The sequence below is a fragment of the Aedes aegypti genome, chromosome 2 (genome assembly GCF_002204515.2).
Source record: "Aedes aegypti strain LVP_AGWG chromosome 2, AaegL5.0 Primary Assembly, whole genome shotgun sequence".
Taxonomy (NCBI): domain Eukaryota; kingdom Metazoa; phylum Arthropoda; class Insecta; order Diptera; family Culicidae; genus Aedes; species Aedes aegypti.
Window position 1 is genome coordinate 146,883,647 of NC_035108.1, and position 23,329 is coordinate 146,906,975.

The 23,329-nt window shown below is 35.7% G+C and overlaps 1 protein-coding gene across 5 annotated transcripts in view; it reads right to left on the bottom strand.

Annotated features, from left to right (window-relative positions):
• Positions 1-23,329, bottom strand: part of LOC5564260 (protein furry) — a 384,478-nt gene that overhangs the window by 125,211 nt on the left and 235,938 nt on the right. For all 5 annotated transcript variants that reach the window (XM_021842641.1, XM_021842640.1, XM_021842638.1 and 2 more), the window contains 2 exons: positions 4,636-4,769; positions 793-891 (listed from right to left, as the gene is read on the bottom strand). In XM_021842641.1, coding sequence (XP_021698333.1) covers positions 793-891; positions 4,636-4,769 — 233 coding nt within the window. The remainder of the gene's footprint in view (positions 1-792; positions 892-4,635; positions 4,770-23,329) is intronic.

The following is a 23,329-nucleotide window of genomic DNA, read 5'->3' on the forward strand; positions in this document are numbered from 1 at the left end:
TATCTGTCAAATCGTACACTTCAGGTTAATTATCAGAATTCCAGATCTGAAAGACTTCCTGTAAGATCATTTTGGGACCAATATTATACAATATTTTCACATCTGACTTACCTGAGTTACCTCAGGGATGTCAAAAATTATTTTTTTGCGGATGACACAGGCCTCTCCGCCAAAGGACGAAGCCTGCGTGTCATCTGTAGGCGATTGCTAAAAAATGTGGATATTTTTTCTTCATACTTGCAAAAAAGGAAGATTTTTCCTAATGCTTCTAAAACTCAACTAATAATATTCCCACATAAACCTTCAAGTAGACATATTGTCAAGATGAGAGGGGTTCCAATAAATTGGTCAGATGAAGTTAAGTATCTAGGGCTCGGGCTAGATAAAAATTTAACTTTCAAAAATCACTTTTAGGGCAATCAAGCCAAATGTAACACATATTTAAAATGTCTTAATCCACTTATTATTAGAAAATCAAAACATTGTCTTAAGAACATCAATCAAATAAATCTCACCCAACCAAAAACAACATAGATTCAATCGGTCAAAGTGCAATCTCTACCAGAGCAATCTTCACGTCATCACATTGTGTTAGAAAAATAAGGTGCTGAGAGAAGGAGAACCGTCGTTACTTCATCTCGAAATGCAAATGATCGTTTACATGAAATTGCAAATTGCTAAATTATGCATGAGATAAGATTAGCACACACTAATCAGTATGATGGCAAGCTCATCATCGGGTCAAAAGTCGATCCGGAATATTGTAACATATGGTAATAGCTAACCACTTACCTTGGCGGTGATGTAGAACAGATTGTTGAGAATCATCTCGGTGGCTTCCGTCGAACCGGAACCTTCCCGTCTGCCGCGCGTCCCTGAGTCCGGGTAGTACTGAAATGGGAAAAAGGAAAGGATTCTTAATTTAAGCATCCGTAACTTTAACGAGCACGTGCTCGCGATTACACTTCGTAATAAAGTAGTAGTTTTTGCAATTTCTCGTCGTAATAGGCTGTTTTTTATCACGCCAATCTATCATGAAACGGCCTACTTTCCTGCACTGAAGTGTGCAGTGCGGGAATAGTAATTACGCAGCTTAATCAGTGCTGTAATGATTCATTACGCAACGCTTTTTCATTACGCAACTGTTTTGAGTTGCGTGATGAATCATAACACAACAATTTTTCAGAAATTGTAAAATAATGAATGCATTTCGATATTAGTTCTGATACCCTCAAGTGGTCTTCTACGAAATTGCAAAAAATATTGTACGTAACTCGTATAACTAAATTTACGGCGCGTGCTGTAAAAATCATCATTCTGCAACTTGTTCCGTAAACTACTATTTTGCAATTTCGTAGAAGAGCACTTGAGGGTAAGAAATTATATAGGAATGCATTCACCATCATTTTACTGTTTCTGAAAAATCGTTGTGTTATGATTCATTACGCAACTCAAAACAGTTGCGCAATGAGAAAGCGTTGCTTAATGAATCATTACAGCACTGGTTTCAGTTGCGTAATGACTATTCCCGCACTGCATACTTCAGTGCAGGGAAGTATGCCGTTTCATGACAGATTGGCGTCATGAAAAACATCCTATTACGATGAGAAATTGCAAAAAAAAACTTCGAACGCGTTTGTCTCGGTTGCATATTTTGAAACATGGGACAATTTTGCGTATAACGGCACAAAATATCAGGAGAAAATCCCAGGAAATTCTTTGGAAAAAAATCAAAGCGATACTTCAGGAAATTTTAGGAGATAGTTTTGGAATGCTCAAAGATTTCTTGGAGCGAATTTTGGAGAAATTTCTCTAAACATCCTTTTCAAAGGGGTGCACGACGTTAGGCATAAATACGTTAGGCATAAGGACGTTAGGCATAAGTACGATAGGCATAAATACGATAGGCATAATGGACGTTTGGCATAATGGATGTTTGGCATAATGGACATTAGGCATAATGGACGATAGGCATAATTTCCAAAATCAAAATTGAAATTGTTTGTGTGAAAAGTGAGCTGACTTTTGTGGTAATTGTGAAGGGCTTCAAAGATCAAAAATGTGTCCTTTGAAATGTGATTGCCCTGCAGTCGTCCCATACTTGTGAATCCTTTGAGGTCAATTTCTAGAACAAAACTTGAGCATGAAAATGCTATAAATTGCCTCTAAATTATTAGCTATGTGGTAACTTCTATGACTCCAGGATCCTTGGCGATGAAGTATAATCGTGCTCATGTATCGTGCACAAATGAGAATGCAAAATGGCCGCTTTGACAAAGCAAACATTTGGGTAATAACTGTGGAAGTGCTCCTAGAACACTAAGCTAAGAACTTGGATTGGGTCGTAATGCCAAGAATAAGAACGACGCTGTAATTGCTACTCATCTTTTGAGTTTGGTTGTACACATATTATTGGCAAATTTTTCATCAGAGATTATCCCTTCTTTAAATTGAAGGCTGTTCTTTATAGGTATACTGACGGCAAAATTATTGGAGTTTGTGCTGCTAATGTTTTAATTAGCAATTTTTTCTTCTTCCGAGACATACTTATTCAGTAATTAATGTCATTATTGCTTTTAATACTTCCATCAAACATTTTCCCTTCTTTGAATCATAGGCTATTCTTTATACTTATTCGGTCAATTTAATGACTGGAAGAATGGGACCTGCTTCCAATAAAATGCAGTTTTGTGGATTCTTGCTGTTCTATTAGTTATTGGAATTGTAGATGTAAATATTTCCGTTAAAAAATACACGCCAGGCTGCTGAATACTATGCTGAATGCTGAATACTATGCTATGTTAAATTGAAGCTTGACTGTTATATATACTTTGAAACCAAATTTTACTTTTCAATCTCGATGAATTTCAAATATTTTCAAGGTGCTTTCAGCAATGCTTACATATGTGACTGATACAAATTGTTGAAAAATCATTGTAAATTGTTGGCAGAAGAGGCAAAAAAACTGTTTTCACTACATTAAATTGAGAAGACTCGGAGTAGGAACGTAACGCTTTTCTTGGCGTCACACTACCAGCATATTATTGTCATATAATGTCACCTATAATAACCAGGATTTCTGGCATGACACTATATTGTTGTCTTCAAGTTAAACATTCGCATTATTAGTACTAATGATTATATGCAAGATTTCCCTTTTTTAGAATTAACGTAATTATGTAAGAGATATGTAACGGCCTTCCTTAGCCGAGTGGTTAGAGTCCGTGGCTACAACGCAAAGCCATGCTGAAGGTAGACAGGGTAGGGTTCGAAATCCGGTCGGTCCAGGATCTTTTCCTAATGGAAATTTCCTTGGCTTCCCTGGACATAGAGTATCATCGTACCTGCCACACGAGATACGAATGCGAAAAATGGCAACTTCGCCAAAGAAAGCTCTCAGTTTATAACTAGGAGTGTCATATACTCACCGAATGAAACATCTCTAGAAATAAATAACACTTGCCCATCGCAAATATAAATTGATACTTACAACCATTTTTTGAGCTGGATCTTAGAATAATAACAATGACCAAGACAACAATCTTCTTCCACATCTTGCGATAATGGATTCATTGTCAAATTTTAGAACACCAAAAATAGTAATTTATAACCAATCAATTAACCCACCCCATCGTAACGCTTCTTGTATGCATTTTTCACTATTTTATGAGCTGTTTCATGTTAAGGACACCCATCCACCCTCATCAACGTAATGGAATTTGTAAATGAACCCGAACAAGTTTCAACATGAGAAGAGTTTTGAATGGCACACACGCAAGTTATTTTATGCCAAACGTCCGTTATGCCTAACGTATTTTATGCCTAACATCCATTATGCCTAATGTCTTTATGCCTAACGTCCATTATGCCTAACATACTTATGCCTAACGTCCTTATGCCTAACGTCTTTATGCCTAATGGGGTATACTCTTTTCAAAGGGGCTACAGCTATCGATAAGTGCGCAGCTATTCAGTAATACCAAGCTGAGGGTCGTGGGTTCAAATCCCACTGAGGATCTTTTAGTAAAGTCCTACAACGAAAGTTGATAATTATTTATCCTTTTCCTAGAGGATTTTGAGACGAAATTTTTCACTGCCGGCAGAATAAGCAAAATGGAGACTTTAAAAAGAAATGTTAGAGACCTTTCATTAAATTAAAGACCAAGTCTTTAAAAAGAGACCTGCGACCAGCCCACTGTTCTTACGCCAGTAGCAAGTTGACTGAATTCGTCATATAACGCATCTTTAACGCTCATAAGCACAAAAACTAGACTTGTCATGGTATTTTTTCAAACATCAGTGGTTTCAGCAATTCTAAATTAAGTGAACTGCGGTATTTCGATGCTTGAGACAACAACTGTTCAGCTGTATTACATGTGACGTGAATTGAAGACAGTTTTCTCAATAAAAAAGACATTACCATACTCAACAGATTCTTTCAAAGTTTTGTTTTGCACTCTCTCTCTCTCGCTTGTTGGAACTTTAGTTCGAAATTTAAATACAACCTCACAGCAGTCGGTGAGACAGCATTGGCTATGAAAATGTGCTGATATCGGCAATACACGCGGTGATGGCAGTTTCATGTACAATAAAGCAACAAAAACCATTTTCATATTTTTTTACGGCAGCTCTTACCATGATGTAGGAGAGTGGTGTGGCGGGTGGAACACTCGATGCCACCAGTTCCACGTTTTCTAGCCACGGTAGCAAGCACTGCAACAGCAAGGCACGAACTTCCGAACGAGCCGTCTGGAAGCGATGTGTTATTTCTGTAGGAGAGAAAAAAAAACGAAATGAGAAAAAAATATCAGTGCCAAAGTAGCAATCTATGTGACCAATTTCGATTTGAATGGAGCGAAAGGAAATTATCGCATACAAATTTGAAATAATTCTTTTTTGGACGAGCACTTCGATTATTTTCGAGTGGAATATTAAATTATTAAATTATGCTGCACCAAAGCGAAATTTATGAATGGGTAGACTTATCGTGACAGCCTGGCGATGTATTCGCTCACGGGACAAACGGTGGGTTAAAAAACTTCAATTAATTATACGATGAATACATAAAAGAGAATGAAAATCATTACACTTCATTATCATAACGTGATTTGAAACAAATAGAGATTAAAAAGCTTAACTATCGACTTTGACGTTCAAAATCTTCCATTTTACTAGATACAATGAAATAATTAATGACTACCACACAATCACCATTCTGCAGAGTGCCTTAACAATAACTCATTCTCAAAAGCAGCCGGAAACTGGCATGCTGCTTGAATTGAGTCGTCCCACTCTATTTTCTACGTGGTGTCATTATTCAAACCATTTCAAAAACATCACGAGCAAAGCTTACCCCCGGAACAGAACATGAGACACTTTCCGCTAGGAACTAGGATCGAATATATCTAGGTGCACGTGAGCAATAATAAATAATTTTACAGTCGACAGCTTCTTTCGTTTGAGATTTGAAAGCGGTAAAAAGTTGATCTGGTAAAAGAAGCGATGGGATAAGATGAAAAAAAACTCATTCCTATGCGGTACGATGAGCAGCAAAAGTGGAAAACGTAACAACGGGTCGTTATGATTAACAGGACCGGCAATGTTTTTAGTGCACAACTCTTTTGTGTACTTTTCACGCCAATAAAGATCCCACTCTATAAGGCTTCTTTGTATCACCTGTCTTTTACCTGTCCAAAAAGGTTACTACCGTTGGCGAAAAAAAAGCTGGAAACAGTGCAGTATCACCGAGAACGGAAGAATAAAAATCACACATACACGGTAGGGCGGATGTACGAATTATGGATGCAATATGTCAATAGTATAGATAAAAATAAGATTCTAGGCATTTTTTAAAAACGTAAGCATGACTTGTTGACGTTTATTATTTGTTTAATGCTTTGCAAAACAGATGTAAAATATCGGTAATGAAAAATGGTTTAAGAAATTGCTGCCTTTGTACCAGTTATGGCAATAGTATTTCCGTAATGTACCATCTTCTTCTTCTTTCTGGCGTTACGTCCCCACTGGGACAAAGCCTGCTTCTCAGCTTAGTGTTCTTGTGAGCACTTCCATAGTTATTAACTGAGAGCTTACTATTGCCAATGAACATTTTTGCATGTGTATATCGTGTGGCAGGTACGAAGATACTCTAATGCCCTGGGAAGTCGAGAAAATTTCCAACCCGAAAAGATCCTCGACCGGTGGGATTCGAACCCACGACCCTCAGCTTGGTCTTGCTGAATAGCTACGCGTTTACCGCTACGGCTATCTGGGCCCCTTAATGTACCATAAAATGTGTTAATTATGCACGAAATGAACTCAAATGCCATTCACGACGTTTGGTTGGCATTTGTGCTCAAAAATTAAAAAATTAAATCAACTTTTCCAACATGCTTGCAGTCGCCATACCGTTTTGACTCATATTCCGAACACTTAAGACCAACAGTGACTTCAAATGCATCTGATTGGCATAAATTGGCTGATATTTGTGTAAATTTTGATTTCTTCGCAAAGCCAAACTGTTAGCTGTGGGGTGTACCAATAATAATGTTAATTTAATTAGTTTTAGTATTGATTTTACGTAAAAGTATGGAACAACATTTTGATTCAAATGCCGAACACTGTGCTTATGCTGTCTCATATTCCGAACACATTGATTCAAATTCCGAACAGCACGAATAAATCGTATTCAAATGAATAATTTCGCAAATAAATTTATCTGAGCTTGTTCTACTGGTCTCAAACTCGAGACTCATCACTACTCCCGCGGTAAAAATTATATTGGAAAGGTTAAAACTGAATTGCAATTGACAGCTATTTCCTTGTAATTTGGTGACATATTTCAACGAAACATTTCAACCAAATCGCCATACAAAAACCGAGTGTTCGGAATATGAGTCTGTTCGGAATTTGAGACAAAACGGTACATAATTCTTCGTTTCTCTTGTATGAAAAAATACAAAACTTTTCTAACTTTTGAGCATTGAAAATATTATGAAGTTTAATGAAAAATAATGTTTAGCACTTCATGTTTGAATTCTGTGGCAAATTAAGCAAAAAAATACCATACAAGCTGGTAAACTTGCATGCATGTTCACTGAAATCGTCAATCTCCAAAACTAGATCATCTAGTCTAGTCTAGATGTGCTATGATGTTTTTGAAAACGGCAATGAATTCAGCAATCCTAAATTAAGTAAAATTTGGTTCCTGAACCAATAGTGTAATAGGGTGTCTAGAAATGAATTTCCCTGATATTTTCATTTTTTTTTAGGTTTTAAATAATAATTCCAAATTTAATAACAAAATATCTTCAAAAATAGAAGATCGGCTTCGAAACATTTAAAAAAAAACAAAATTTCAAAGTATTTTTCACTTCAATGAAAACAATACACCGTTTTGAATCATATTCCGAACACTTAAGGCCAACAGTGACTTCAAATGGATCTGGTGGGCATAAATAAGCTTATACTAGTGATAATCTGAATTTTTTGGCAAAGTTTAACTGCTAGTTGTTAGGTGTGCCGATAAAAATGTTTATTTAAACTTGTTTAATATTGTTTTTACGTGAAGGTATGGAAAAACAGTTTGATTCAAATGCCAGACACTGTGTTCGTTTTGTCTCATATTCCGAAAACCTTGATTCAAATTCCGAACAGCGCGAATAAATCGTATTAAAATGAAAAATTATGCAAATAAAATTATCAGAGCTAGTTTTACTGACCTTGAACTAAATAATCATCACGACTCCCGGGGTATAAAATTGATTTGAAGATGATTAAATTAAATTGTAATTGACTGCCCTTTCCTGGTAATTTGATGACATATTTCAGCGAAACATTTCAACCACATCGCCATACAAAAACTGAGTGTTCGGAATATGAATCTGTTCGGAATTTGAGACAAAACGGTATGTTTGTATTTGAAAGTGCCTTTAATAATCAAAGTCCGATATGAAGAGAAAAGTCTATTCGAACTTAAGAAAGAAAGACAAAGCCTTTCTCTTAAAAATGGGTTTAAGATTCGTGGACATCAGCGATGTACCCAGAAAAATTCACTGGAGGGCGTTTTGTATATTTTTCATAGATATCTTGGAGATATCAGGACTGGTAATGACTGCCCGTCTACATTAGTCCTCTTTCCTGAAAAACCCAAACAAAGAGAATCCTAGCCAAAATCACGACAAGAAAGTTTAATTTCACATATTTTTTTTAATAAGACTTTATTTTTTTTTTATTTCTTTAAAAATAATATACAAAACTTTTTGGAATTCCAAGTGACGTTACGACATGTGCAACTACTCAAAGGGTAGGAAAAAAAGATAGAAAAAAAACTGCTTTTTAGCTGTAGATTTATTTTACATATTACTCCGAAGATTTTTTCAGGAGTTTATTTGTGATTTTTCACGAACTTGCTGAGCAACAAATTAATTTCAGTCCAAAACCCGATTAATTTAAAAATAAATATCCATTGATTTCCCTAGGACTTTCTTCAACATTTCCGTTTGAAGCATCTTCAAAAATTCAAAATTCTTCCAGTTTTTTTTCGACTCTCAAGGAACTACTTTTCAAAGATTTTCTTTTCAATCATACATCAAGATATGTTTCCAGGCAGTCCCGGATTTGGGGGGGGGGGGGTGCCAAGGGGGCAATTGCCCCGGACCCCCCGATGAAGGGGGCCCCCCGAAGAATTAAAATTAAGAAAAAAAAAACATTTTGAAATACCGTATAATAGTTTCTCTTTAGACATTTGGACATGTAGTTTTATAGTCAAAGCCAATTTTCCAATATTTTAGTTATCTTGTTTTCATTACTCAATCTCATAATATGGTTTGGTAAATTGTTATCCTTCAATATATCTATCTATCTATATAAATAAAAATGGAATGGTGTTTGTATGTCACGAAATGGCTTACGAACGGGTCAGCGGATTTGGATAATTCTTTCTCTATTTTGTTCGTCAAGGGTTCCGACGTGTTTGTGTGTATAAAAGTTGCAGGATATTCACCGGGAAAGTCGGAATAACGAGAGTGAACGGAACTGTCATTTTGTATGGGACGATTCGTACTGGTTTTCAACAGCCTACTTGATGGCAAGACGAAGTTTGCCGGGTTAAAAATAAAAATTCATGAATTTTAAGCCAAAATCTTTGAAATTTTGCTCTAGTTAGTTCTCAAAAATATTTGAATTTAAAATCCGCTTAACGATTTTGTAGGATCCTCAAAAATATGACTAAACCCCTAAAGCACTGATCAATTCAAAGAGTTTATCTGGTTCCTATCAGAACTTTAAAAATTAAACATATTTGCAATTCTATTAGAAACATAAAGCGTAAGGGAAATTCTTTTGTGATTATTCTGAAATACTTTTCTATTTTATAATCCGCAGTTGAAGAAGTTTTCTTTGAATAACATAAAGGCTTAGAGTAAACTTTGAATATAAATAATAGAATATACAATACTGCCAAGAATATACTACATAAAGGCCGATTTTCACACAAAACTGGTCAAGTTTAGGGAACTGTTTAACAGCTTCTAACAAACCGATTGCCCTAAAATATGAAATACATCTCATTAATAACTTTGAATTTGATTTATGAGTAACTAATCAAATTCCATTCAAGAATTTGGAAGCTTTTAAAAAAAGTACTGTTTTGAGAAAAATGCCAAGTTTTCAAATCGGAATATTTTTGAAATATAAATATTTAGAAAAAAAGGCATGCTTCTGCAAATTTGTTCACTCAGATGAAATGCAAAGCTTTGTAGAAGTTAAAATTAATCCTAAATTATTTGTTTTCAAAATATCTAAGCATCCAAATTTGGACATTTCTGTCAAAATGGGTGGATTTTAGGAACTAAGATACTTTTGCATAGAATTTGATGATTAATTTGCAAATCTAATACAAAGTTTTTTTCCAACGTGCAGTTCAATTTTCAAGTCAATCGGCCTTGTGTACTGTATTCTGGCCAGTACTGTAAACACATTGTATTTATTTTTTTAGAGAATGCGGCAACCAGAGACAAACTGGAAACTTGTTCTAAATAGAATCAAAAGGAGATTTAGAGAAAAACGGCTTTGAAAATTTTTAGTATTTTCATTTTTGTATGCAAATTTTTAGCCAAAAAACGAGCCAATCTCCCAAGAATTATTATATTTTTCCCTTTGGACGGAAAAATCACCTCAAAACACAATTGGAAAGCTTTAAAAAGTCGATTTTTTTCAATGGATATAGCTCTGAAAGTGTCAGTTACTCTACTTTGCATTTAGGCCCTTCATATTTTTGGACCGACCATTTCGTTCAAAACTCAAATTCAATACGTTAGTTTGTGGAATCCCAAAATGTGCTGAATTTTTATAAAGGGGCCCCCTTTATGAAATCTGACCCGGGCCACCTGAAGCCCAAATCCGGCACTGTTTCCAGGGAAATATCGAAGAATTTTTCAATTTTTTGTGGAGCAATTCCTGAGAGTAATCGTTGATGATTTATTTAAATAATTATTATGAAAATGCCAAGAATAAATTAAAAATATGACATAAGAATTATTGTAGGGTTTCTTTGAAAAATGTAGAAACGATTTTTTTTTCAAAAACTCTGGAATAAACTTTTGTGGAAGAACTTACATAGAATCCGCGGGAAATCTCCTAGAAGAAACAACAGGAAAAACCCGTATAGAGGAAATGCTGGGATAATCGCTAGGATGTTTTCGAAGTAATCTCTGTGAAAGTTACTGGAGGTCATAACTGGCATAAAGCCGTTTGGCATAATAAGTGACTTAGAATGAATATCGGCATTTTTGGAAGTTTTCACCGAAATCAAGACCAAAGAGCCTAAAACAAAATGTTTGTAGTTTCTCAACAAGCGTGGTGTTCGTTCAGAGATTTTCCAATGTCAACAATTGTTGTGACATTAGAGAGCATAACTAAATAAAACTCGTGACGGGTCTGGTGGAAGATCTTCTCGGAATAATAATTTTCTCTACATCCCAGAACATAGAGACTTTGAGCTTGTTGTGATATACATAGGGTCGGTGTTCCCTTAGTGGACAGTCCCCTATAGTCACACTAGTGGCTTTTTACGGCCGTTTTGCTATAAATCTTTTCAAAATATTTTTTGACATGAAGGTCAGGAGCTATTTATCTGAGTATCGTTGATTCACAGATTGATTTTGTTCAAAAAATGATCGAAATAATTAGTTTTGCTTAAAATTTGAGCTCCCTTGCGCATATAGTAAACCTATTGTTCCTATAGTAGCACTACTGAGAGAAACTATGTTTTATTACGCAAAATAATTGATGAAATAAGAACTTTTTTTACATCAAACGAAAGCTTTTGATTACACACTTTGTAGGAAAATATAAAAGTTTGGAAAAAATAAATGAGTTTTCGTAGTTTTCAGATTTTTCCACAAAACCAAGATAAAAAGCTTTCAGATGATGTAAAAATAATGACGCTAGCGTTGTTTTTCGATTTCATACGAATTTTTGTTCTTAGCCATGCTGCTATTGATACATCGACCCTATTTGAAAATTGTAAATTTGCAAAGAAAAATCGCTGTCAACCTCTCCACCAGCAGCTTATTTTTTTCACCGCAAAATAAACGTTCAAACCGTTATATTTTTTTTTTGTTTTCCAATATTGTTGCACCATTTTTCCACAAATTCTCAAAAAACTCCTCTAGTTTAAGAATCCGTGTCGATATTAATCGTTGTTGATCTGGTTTAGAAGACATTCTCCATATAAAATGTCTGGCGGTCATTTGTTTTTGGTAAATTCATCGAAAAATAAAATGTGGATTACACAATGCCAAGTAATAAAAAGCTTCTCTAAAATCATACAAATTGGTTAATAATTCTTGGACTTATCTGAAAACTATGATGATGACAGTAATCACGATTTTAATATTATTTTTGCGATAACTAATGAAGGTGTTAATAATAAAGGGAACGCTCATGGAACATTTCGCTGTGGATCAAACTTCGTCACAGGTGGGACGTAACACTTGATGAAAATTACTTGGTAAAAGAAGAGAAAATTGAATTGCAAAATATTGAAAGCTCTAGTATAACATATCCCAAATGAAAAACACATTTTTAAAATTATTTTAATTTTGAAAGTATACATCAAAACCAGGTTCTTGGAAAATTTAACGATCATTGGCAAACGTGCCATAATTCCATGCCATTTATCCGCCTGCATTCGTACAACACGCATGACATTTATCGTCCGTGAAGATAACGAGCCATGAACGAAAACAAGACAGAAACACACCACCCACTGTTTGGCGCCGATCACTGTGTGTTAAACTTGTAACATTCGCTGACCCACTCTCATTCTGATCAAGAAACCCCTGTTTATAGTTTTAATTTTCTGTGCTATGTTTGCAATCAAAGGGGCGTTCAATGGTCCAATAGATTATAATTAGGTTGTCAAAGGCTGCATTACCAGAAAATATGAAAGTTATTATCAATTTTATGCAGAACATAAATCACTCGAATGGCTCGATACTTTTGCAGTCTGTGAGAGTTGCTGCTCTTGAACACTCTCGTGCCATTCTTGGTTTCAGACTCATTATGCCAAACGACCATTATGCCAAACGGCTTTATGCCATACGACTTTATGCGAAAGGACCTACCACCCATGCAGTTACACCCACTGTTGGTGTCATTTCACATAGAGGCACTGACATTGATAATGGAATATAAAAAATACAACTGAATCTAATATTACTGGTGTAAGAAATGCCTCCAGTTGATGAATCATGATTGTCTTTTAGGAAAAAGTACAGCTTTTGCAATTTACAGGTATTTTTTTGGAGTATTCTGATGTGAAATGATTCACAAGAGAATTTGATTTTGCTGCCACCGAATGTCAGTAGGTGGATAAGAATCAGTGTAGAAAAAGTAATTAAAAACTGAATGCGTGCTCTACCAGATTCGTGCATGTATTAGCAAAAAAAACATTCACACAAAGAAGAAATCAACGATGACGGATCATACTAAGGGTGGGCGTTGTTGACTGTATATTGAAATATGCAGACACTGCCTTAAGTATTCCAGAAAGAATCTTTGGAGAAAGCAATAGAATTCCTGAAACATTCCTCTGGATCTGAAAAACATATCATTAGGAACTTGTGGAACAGCCGTGTAATAGTCTCTGTAGGTTTCTCTAGAAAACGCTCATAAGGCCGGTAGTCGTCTACGGGCATGAAACGTGGACGATGATCGAGGAGGACCTGCAAGCACTTGGAGTCTTCGAACGTCGGGTGCTTAGGACGATCTTTGACGGTATGTAGGAAAACGGTGTGTGGCGGCGAAGGATGAATTACGAGCTCGCCCAACTCTACGGCGAACCCAGTATCCAGAAGGTGGCCAAAGCTGGAAGGATACGATGGGCAGGGCATGTTGCAAGAATGCCGGACAGCAACCCTGCGAAGATGGTGTTCGCGTTGGATCCGGTTGGTACAAGAAGGCTTGGAGCGCAGCGAGCTAGGTGGGCGGATCAAGTGCGCATCGATTTGGTGAGCGTGGGGCAGAACCGAGGATGGAGAGATGCGGCCACGAACCGAGTACTGTGGCGTGAAATTGTTGATTCAGTGTTATCTGTCTAGATGTTAACTAAATAAATGAAATGGAGTTTTTCTAGAGTCTAGAGAACTAGAGCATCTCGAATTTCGCACTAGAATTCCCTGTAAAAAGATTGTTTTTTTTTTTTAATTTCTTTATTAGTATAATTCCAAACATTACATTCATTTTTTATATCTAGGTGTTCTGTGTTATTAGACAACACTATCATCCTAATTTGGTAAAACAAATTTAAGATTTAATTAACATTTTGTTAACAACATATTACATTTCAGTTGCCGTAGCAGTTCAGTTTTTTTTACAGGTGAGTTGATTTCACCTGCTTATAAGAGAAAAAAAACGCTTTGAATATACTAAACCTAACTTAACCTAAACATATAATGCATTAATCGTGGCAATAGAAGATTGTAACGATTTTTGCCTGAAATTATTTATTATTTTATTTGACATATGTTCCAATGTTTCATTGGACATTCTATGTAACTCATTGGTACTATACCAGGGAGGAAGTCTCAGAATCATTTTCAAAATTTTATTTTGAATTCTCTGCAGAGCTTTCTTCCTTGTTTTACAACAGCTAGTCCATATTGGTACAGCATACAACATGGCTGGCCTGAAAATTTGTTTGAATATCAAAAGCTTGTTCTTAAGACAAAGTTTTGATTTTCTATTAATAAGGGGATAGAGACATTTTACATATTTATTACATTTGGCTTGAATGCCCTCAATGTGATTTTTGAAAGTTAAATTCTTATCTAGCATGAGCCCTAGATACTTAACATCATCTGACCAATTTATTGGAACCCCTCTCATCGTGACAACATGTCTACTTGAAGGTTTCAAATAAAGAGCTTTTGGTTTATGTGGAAATATTATTAGTTGAGTTTTGGAAGCATTAGGAGAAATCTTCCATTTTTGCAAGTATGAAGAAAAAATATCCAAACTTTTTTGCAATCGACTACAGATGACACGCAGGCTTCGTCCTTTGGCGGAGATGCCTGTGTCATCCGCAAATAAAGATTTTTGACATCCCTGAGGTAACTCAGGTAAGTCAGATGTGAAAATATTGTATAATATTGGTCCCAAAGTGTTGTTTTTTTTTAAATCATTTTGTTAGAATTACAAAAGAAGCATATCTGTATTTTTTATTTATTTATTTATTTATTTATTTATTATTTGATTCATCTGACAGTAGTCTCCATCATTTTTTAAGGACTAAAACCTAATTACTATCAATAGGGGAGGTGTACCAGTTTTGGTCACCCTTAGGAAAAATATTGTTTATACATAAATCAAACGACCTTTGGTTACTGTCAATACATTAAACGAAAGCTTTCAGTCCATGCTCAGCAGGGAAAATTTATAAACTAATCAGAAACATTGTTTTTATATTAAAAATGGGGGTGGCAAATACTGGACCACTTGCACCAGTATTCGCCATAATTTTAATTTCGGTTCCTGAATTCGCCACCTACGTTGATGAGAGGACCGCAGCTGTCTTCCAATGGCCCGAAATTCAATGCGGGATAGAAGTGCTGAAGCGTCAATCTCACCAGTCAAAATGTTAGCAACAATGTAGCTGGCTGGAGCTGTCGACGTCGTTGCAGTGTGTCGAGTTCTAAAACTCGACAACGTTCGCCATATGGCGGAAGATTTTGCGGGTCTCTCCAGGGTAGATCTCTGATCGTAATGCGGATAAACTTACGTTGAATACGTTCAATCCCGATGATCCACGAGATATGATAAGGAGTCCACACTACAGCAGTGTTTTCAAGAATTGGTCGTACAAAAGCGCAATATAGTCCTTTGAGGCAGTGAGATTCAGTAAAATCCCGAGAAACTTTCGTAATATAGCCCAATTGTTGTGTTGCTCTAATTCTGATTGTCGTGCTGTGATGGTTAAATTTTAGATTTGCGTCTAGAACAACGCCTAAATTGCTAGCTTGATCAACGCGCTCAAGAACATTACCGTCAATACAATAATCGAAAGCGATTGGACACTTCGATCGAGGGGACGCACAGTGCTTCGAACGTATGGCACTTGGGGACAAAAGTCATAACGGGATGTTTTATGCGGTTTTGCCCTACGATGTTGAGGAGGATCTCGTTATACACAAAAAAAAACTCATTATTGGCATAAATGACACATATTACATCAGTAATGGCATGAGTGGCTTATACGTCAAATTTTACATTTAACACCATAGAACAGTGCTGGAAGAAATGTCCAAAATAAAAATGCATGAAAAAATACTTGAGTTGTTTGCATGAACGATGTATGTGACATGCGTAACCATAAAAGTGTCTCAATAACCAACATTTTATAAAAATATTGAAGTGCGGATTATTCCAATGAATAAAATGAAATCCAATAAAAAGGTTGAATAAAGTTTCTTTTTATTAGCAACACAATTCATTTACGAGCTATTAATCATCCGAGAACTGAATTATGGCTTCAAAAGAAAATTGAAATGTCGTTTGACCAGAGGGTTTTATTTCGATCATTTTCAACTGAACGTCGCAATGGTTCCGGTCAGCAAACTTTCATCCGATTTTCCTGCTTCCGAAAATGTTTGTTTGTACATGCTGTGTCCTGAACTTCCATCAAAGCCCCACTTGGAAAAACCAGTTTTACAGCAGTAGAAGCTTCCAACGAGATATCCTTCATGATACTGGATGCAGTACAATTCATGAGCTGTTGTAGATCGACTGTAGCAGCAGTTTCTGATGCAGAAATCGGTTTCGGAATTATTTTTTGTTTCTCTTGCTTTAGCGCATAAAGGCTAGGAAGCAAGCTCGGATGTAATTTGTTCAAAGTAATTTGAAGAAAATTGAACTTTCGTTCCGACAGATCTGAATCAATGTTCAAAGCTAATGCCTGTGCTGCAGTCATGACCTGTACTTGATCCCCACTCGTAGAATTTGAAAAATTGTCAGCGAATGCGAGCTCTTCGTTGATAAGATCTACAACACGTCCCTTTTTAGTTTTTCTTGAACATTCATTGAACGGTTTGTGAGGTCCCATGCCAGCCTTTGCAGCCGAGCTGGAAATATCTGCATCGTCAGTTTCCTGATTGCGCGGGAGCTGAACTGGTTTTACCAACCAGTCGGAGTTTGGTTTCACGAAAATTTTGTATGATCTTCCACATTTGGCCCACTTTTGGTTTATTTTGCAAAACGTCTTTAGCTCGTTTTTGGAGAAAGAATCAGTGCCATAGCAACTGTACATGAAATTCAGAACATGATATTTCCGATTGGGTGGAGCGGCAGAAAACTACTACTCAAAACAATCTTTATTGATGTTTGTGGCAGCATATTCTAAAAATCATAAGATGACATACAATTGGCAAACATATGCAGCTGGAATCACTTCCAGAATTTAAAAAATACTTCAAATTTTATTTTAAGTGGATTTCAGAAAGGTACTTTGAGGTACTTTTTTGTATGGGCAAAAAGAAGATAGGTGTTTTGATTTTCTTCTGTATTAACAAGCATGTAGCTCAGAAGCATCTTTTTCAACAATTGTTAAAATATATCACAGAAAATTGAATGGAATGACTCCTACTTACTTGTTTCAATACGGTCCATAACAATTTTCATTTTGAAAATATAATAAGGATGGGAATGAAGCGAATTGTAGAGGGACTGGATTGACACGAAAACAATGAATAATATAGAACGATGAAACAACTTGTCTACACGTGGTGTTATAGTTTGTTTTGAAAACTGCACGAACTTTCTAATATCTGTACTACACGCTCAAAACATATGTTAACATCATGGCCTACTTGATTCGGTTGAGTATGAAAGTTGATTTTTTTGACTTTTGTCCAAGGGACGAAGCACTGTGGGACGTGATCACTAAGCATTTAGCCTACATTATTCAAGTATCCAGTTGTTCTTGAAACCAGATGAAATTTTCTATTGTCTTGATTACCGGATAAATCTTTAGATCATCGGCGTATACCAGTACACATTTTGATCCTAACAATAGTGTAACATCGTTGAAAAATAGTGCAAATAACAAAAGGTCTGAACTGCTGCTGATCATACCAGCACGCACGACTCTAAAATTGTTGAAAACACGAGCCACAACACTAGTTTTCTATGGACCACCATATGTTAACATAGGATAAAAGCCCTAAATCGGTCATTTTTTTGACATTTTTTTTTAATGTATGGTCTACAATATTGCTGAAACACGCATACCATAATTCCTACAAACAAGAAAGATGGTTATTTCATTTCATTTCTAGGTATTGAAGTTCGTTATGAGAGAGTCTATTTTCCGCTTCTTGATAGAAAAATGAACTGAATTTCCATCGTACTTCAAAAAAGTTGTAGTCAAACAATTTGATTCAAACAAAATCTCACTGGATTCTCCCAAAATTCTTGACGTTGATTTCGCACAATTATGTCAACTAAAAAATTGGCCCGCGGGTCGAAAAGGTTGGGCATCTTTTGTGCATCTTTTCACATAAATCTGCCTACATTGGTAGTGCATTGGTAACCAAGAGTTAGCCTATTGTTACTGAGAAAATGAATGGATTTACACGTTATTTAACAACGCAACGATGCAGAGAAGATCCTCATCTATCTCCCTGTCGTGATAGTTCTTATCTTGGTATTCATTCGCTTAGAAACAACGAGCTACACATTCGGAAACCAATTAGGCCGAGTTCATAAGTTATTCGAGAAAATTGCTTATCGAGACCAAGTTATCATTCCAATGAATATTCTCGCCTTCTTGCATACAATAAAATAAAATTATTTTTTTCCACTATTGCCAACATTATTTCTATAACCATAATTGGTACATCTACCCTACAAACTCTTGGAGTCGCCAGTAGGCAAAAAAGGATCTAAAGGGTACGTGCGGTCGCTGGCTCAGCTCGGACAATGGTAGCCTTTGGACATAAATTCCACTGGAGAGGAGACCAGTTAGTGCATATAATTTATGAAACACGATAAGGCAGCGTCCATTTATTACGTAACGCTAAAATTGAAAATTTACGACCCCCTCCCCCCCGACCGTAACGTTTTTTGTATGAAAATTTTTAAATTTTTGTATGAGCCGTAACGCTTGAGCCTACTCCCCCCCTCCCCCTAGAGCGTTACGTAATTTGTGGATGCCGCCTAAGGCACTAGCTGGCGCCTAAGAGATTTAAAACGGGTAAAAGGGGCAATCAATCAAAAAAAAGCTGAACGACAACCGGTGATTCTTTTCATTATGCCTGTCACTTTCTCGAGGATCGGATGGATTGATACGATGGAGACGCGTGGTTGCTTACATTTGAGATGGTGCTCGCTCGACTGGATGAGGAATCTGAGTAAGTTTTGCGACAGCTTTTTCCTTGAATTATGACTCCAATCAGCTATGAAATTTTTTATATTTTTGGAAGTTATGTTTTCTGTACTCGAGGTTATTTTATTGCATATTTTGAGCCCAAAATAAAACTATGCTATCAAATATAGAACCAGGGATATAACGCAACGAAAAATGTTTTGAGCAGAACTATCACAAAGTTCGAGGTAATCAATATCGATGTGTCTAACATATGTACATAGGTACCTTTTCCGAGCCAGACCGTGATTGAAAGTAGGTATCAAGATAATGGATTGAGTAATTTGCAGCTGACAGGTTACCTTCATCATTTGATCGGCTTTACATTAGACTGCTGCTATAAAAGTGCTATAGCTATATATTCAATACAACCATTCAGATATACACACTTAAATTATTTTTGAAGAATCCGGGAGTTTCACCATAATCTCAACAGCTGAAAAATTGGGTGAAATAAATTAACGGAGTACGGTAAATTTTTACAGTTAAATCCGTTAAATTTCGACGGAATTACAGTGTTTTATTTTACCGAACTGTTCAGCTGTTGAGATTCACGGATTCCCGTAAAATAATGTAAGTGTGTAGTCAGACGACGCAAATTATATTTGAAAGAATTTCTAAGGGAAACCTAGAGGGTATTCCTGGAAGAGCTCTTTCGGAGCAAGCCTGTCCAACCTTTTCGGGATATTTACGACATTACTAGTCAGTGCGCTTGAAACAATGATATGATGCGAGAAATTTTCAACTCACGTGAAAGCTTCAAATGTATGGATCCGATTAAAATCAAGTCGGAACAGTTTATGTGATAAATTGTGAACCAGACAACTATACAGTTGTTTGGTTCTTCAGATTTGTGCTAATGAAAATTCGAGTTTTGGGTTCGATGCATCTTCGCCCTAATTCAAAAATAAAAATACGCTTGGTGCCGCTAGTAAGCAAATAAAATTAAGTATTTCAAGCGACTTATATCTTCTGACCCAGAGAGGATAGAAAAATCGAGTCTTGAATATCCAATGAATCACTAAAAAATGAAATTAATTAGAACTGAAATACCTGGAATATGAACTGATTCAGACCTGAATCTTTTGAATATGATGTAGTTCACCCGACCAGTGGATTACAACAGAGTTGTAACAGATTTCGTTACTCAGTTAGTGCGTTTTTTCTAATAAAATATGACATAATTTTGGCAGGTTAGTTAAAATAACAAAAATTATAACAAACATTCCTCAACACTAAACAAAATTGAAACAAAATATGTTATAGTTCAAACAAAAATGTAACTCATTATGTATCAAATCAAACAAAAATATAACTCATTTTGTTATTATTTATATCTTAATTATAATACAATTTGTTATAAGATATTGCTCCTGAATATTTTATAACAAATTGTGTTATCATTATGTTTTAGATTGAAACAAATTTAAAACAGTATTCGTTATAATAGGGTCGGTGTTCCCTTAGTGGACGGTCCCCTATAGTGGCACTAGTGGCTTTTTACGGCCGTTTCGCTGGTAATCGTAGCAAAATAATTTTTGACATGAAGATCAGTAGCTATTTATCTAAGTACCATTGACACACAGCTCGATTTTGTTCAAAAAATGATCGAAATAAATAGTTTTGCTTAAAATTTTAGCTCCCTTGCACCTATAGTTAACCTATTGTTCCTATAGTAGCACTACTAAGAGAAACTATTTTGTTATTAAACAAAATAGTTGATAAATTAGAAACTTTTTTACATCAATCGAACGCTTTTGATCCACACTTCAAAGGAAAAATATAAAAGTTTTGTAAAAATACGGTTTTGATTTGTGTTTTGCCTATTCCGTGAGGCTAGTGCTACTATAGGAACAGAAATTAGGAATAGTGCTACTATAGGCACATGTGTTCCTATAGTGGCACAAGCGATAATAAATACAAAAACATAGTTTTCGTATGTTTCATAATTTTTACACAAAGCCAAGATAAAAAGCTTTCAGATGATCTAAAAATAATTCCGCAGGCCGTATTTTTCGATTTTATACGAATATTTGTTCTTAGCTATGCGGCTATTGGTACATCGACCCTAACTGATTTTGATTTTTGCTTCAAACAAAAATGAAACAAATTTTGATATTTGCAACAAATCTTGATATGATATGATTATCTTCTGGTCGGGGAGACCTGAATCAGACATGAGTTGCTAAAAATTAAGCAGATCCATCCAAAATTTCTTGAAACCAAGTACTAAATCATTAGAAAATGGAGTGAATCAGTCCTAAACTGCTCAAAAAAGAAGGGAATCAGACATGAATCACTGGAAAACTTAACGAGTCAAAAACGAACAACTTAAACTCGAAATGAATCAGACCTGAATCACTTGAATATGACGTAATTCAGACCTGAATCAAGTTAATATGAAATAATTCAGACCCTATTACTTGAATATAAAGTTAATCAGACTTTAAACACATTTATATGAAATGAATCTGATATGAATTATTGAAATATAAACACTTGAATTAGGGGCCCAGATAGCCGTAGCGGTAAACGCGCAGCTATTCAGCATGACCATGCTGAGGGTCGTGGGTTCGAATCCCGCTGGTCGAGGATCTTTTCGTAAAGGAAATTTTCTCGATTGACATAGAGTATCTTCGTACCTGCCACACGATAGACACATGCAAAAATGGTCAATCGGCAAAGAAAGCTCTCAGTTAATAACTGTGGAAGTGCTCATAAGAACATCTGAGAAGCAGGCTTTGTCCCAGTTGGGACGTAACGCCAGAAAGAAGAAGAAGAAGAAACACTTGAATTTAAAGCGAATCAGTCTCTATTATGAAGAGATTACAACCTAAATCATTTGAAAATTAAAAGCATCAGATTTGAGCCACTTGAACAAAATTCAAAACATAACATAACAAGCAAATCAGACCCGAATCACTAAAAAATGATTTGAATCAAACTTGGAACACATGAACATTAAGTGAATCGGTCCTGACTCACTTGAACATATAGTGAAACAAACTTCAAACACTTGAACATTAAGTGAATCAAACCTGAATCACTTGAATATGAAGTGAATCAGTCCTGAGGCAATTGAACATAGAGTGAATCTGACATGATTTTTTTTTTGGATATGGAGAGAATTAAACCTGAAACACTTCAATATAAAGTGAACCAAACCTGAAACGCATGAATATGAAGTGAATCAGACATGTATCACTTAGGTATGAAGTGATTCAAACATGAATCGCTTTAATATAAAGTCAATCAATAATATGTGATTCATGATTGATTGACTTTATATTAAAGTGAATCATGTTATGAGCATGAGCATGAGCATTGATGACCGTACAATTCGTAGTTACTACTCCGTGATTGACAAGAATCATCGAAATTGTACAGGGACCCAACAGATGTAGCTTGGGAGTAGCATACCATCTTCAATGTACATTTTCGAGGACTCTGAAATTAGTAATGTCAATAACGGCGTCGGCCACGTCCTTACGGTCATCGGAGAAGGCAAGGAATGTTAGTGTGACATCCATTGTTACTAAAGACCGAGTAACCTCTGCATCTTCATGGTTGCCACGGGAAGGAGTTTTGTTTATGGGAGGGCTTCAAAGCTACATGATCAGGATTCACATTGGTAAGTGATGCGATTTATGTAACCTCTGTTTGAAAAGTTATGTATCAATGCGTCGACATCTTAAACATCGAACTGTTCAAAGGTTTGAATCTCGAAATTTTATAAAACATGAATATGCGCTTATGTCAACACTTAAAGTGACGAATTACACAGCGCAACAAAAATGACATTTTTGCGTGTCTCAAGGATCAAATTATGTGTCTCTAGTAGATTTGGGGTTGCTGAATCTGATGCCGTTCTCAGAAATTTCCCAGCACGTCACAATTTTTAGCTACAGGTCGCCAAAGTTGTATAAAACATTGATTTTATCGATGTTTACCTAAAATTTAAAGTATATTTTATCAAACTTACTTGTCATCTTATCCATCTAGCATACAAAAGAGGACTTAAACTTTCATTTTAGATGTATTTTGATTGAAAATGCACGATTAAATTTAGATTAAACCGATTTTCTCAATATACTTGTAGTCTCCATACTAAATTCTTCGTTTCTCTTATATGGCAAAATACAATACTTTTCTAAACCATCAAAAAATAACTTTTTCGGTTCAAAAGTATTACAAACTTTGATGATAAGTATTGTTCTACACATAAAGTTTGAATTCTGTGGCAAATTAAGTAAATAAATTGCCTTACAAGCTGGAAAACTTGCATGCAAGTTGGCTGAAATAGTCAATTTTCGCATTTTCAACAACCAATATCTCAAAAACTAGACGTGCTATGATATTTCTGTAAACGGCAATGGATTCAGCAACCCTTTATTAAGTAAACAGAGG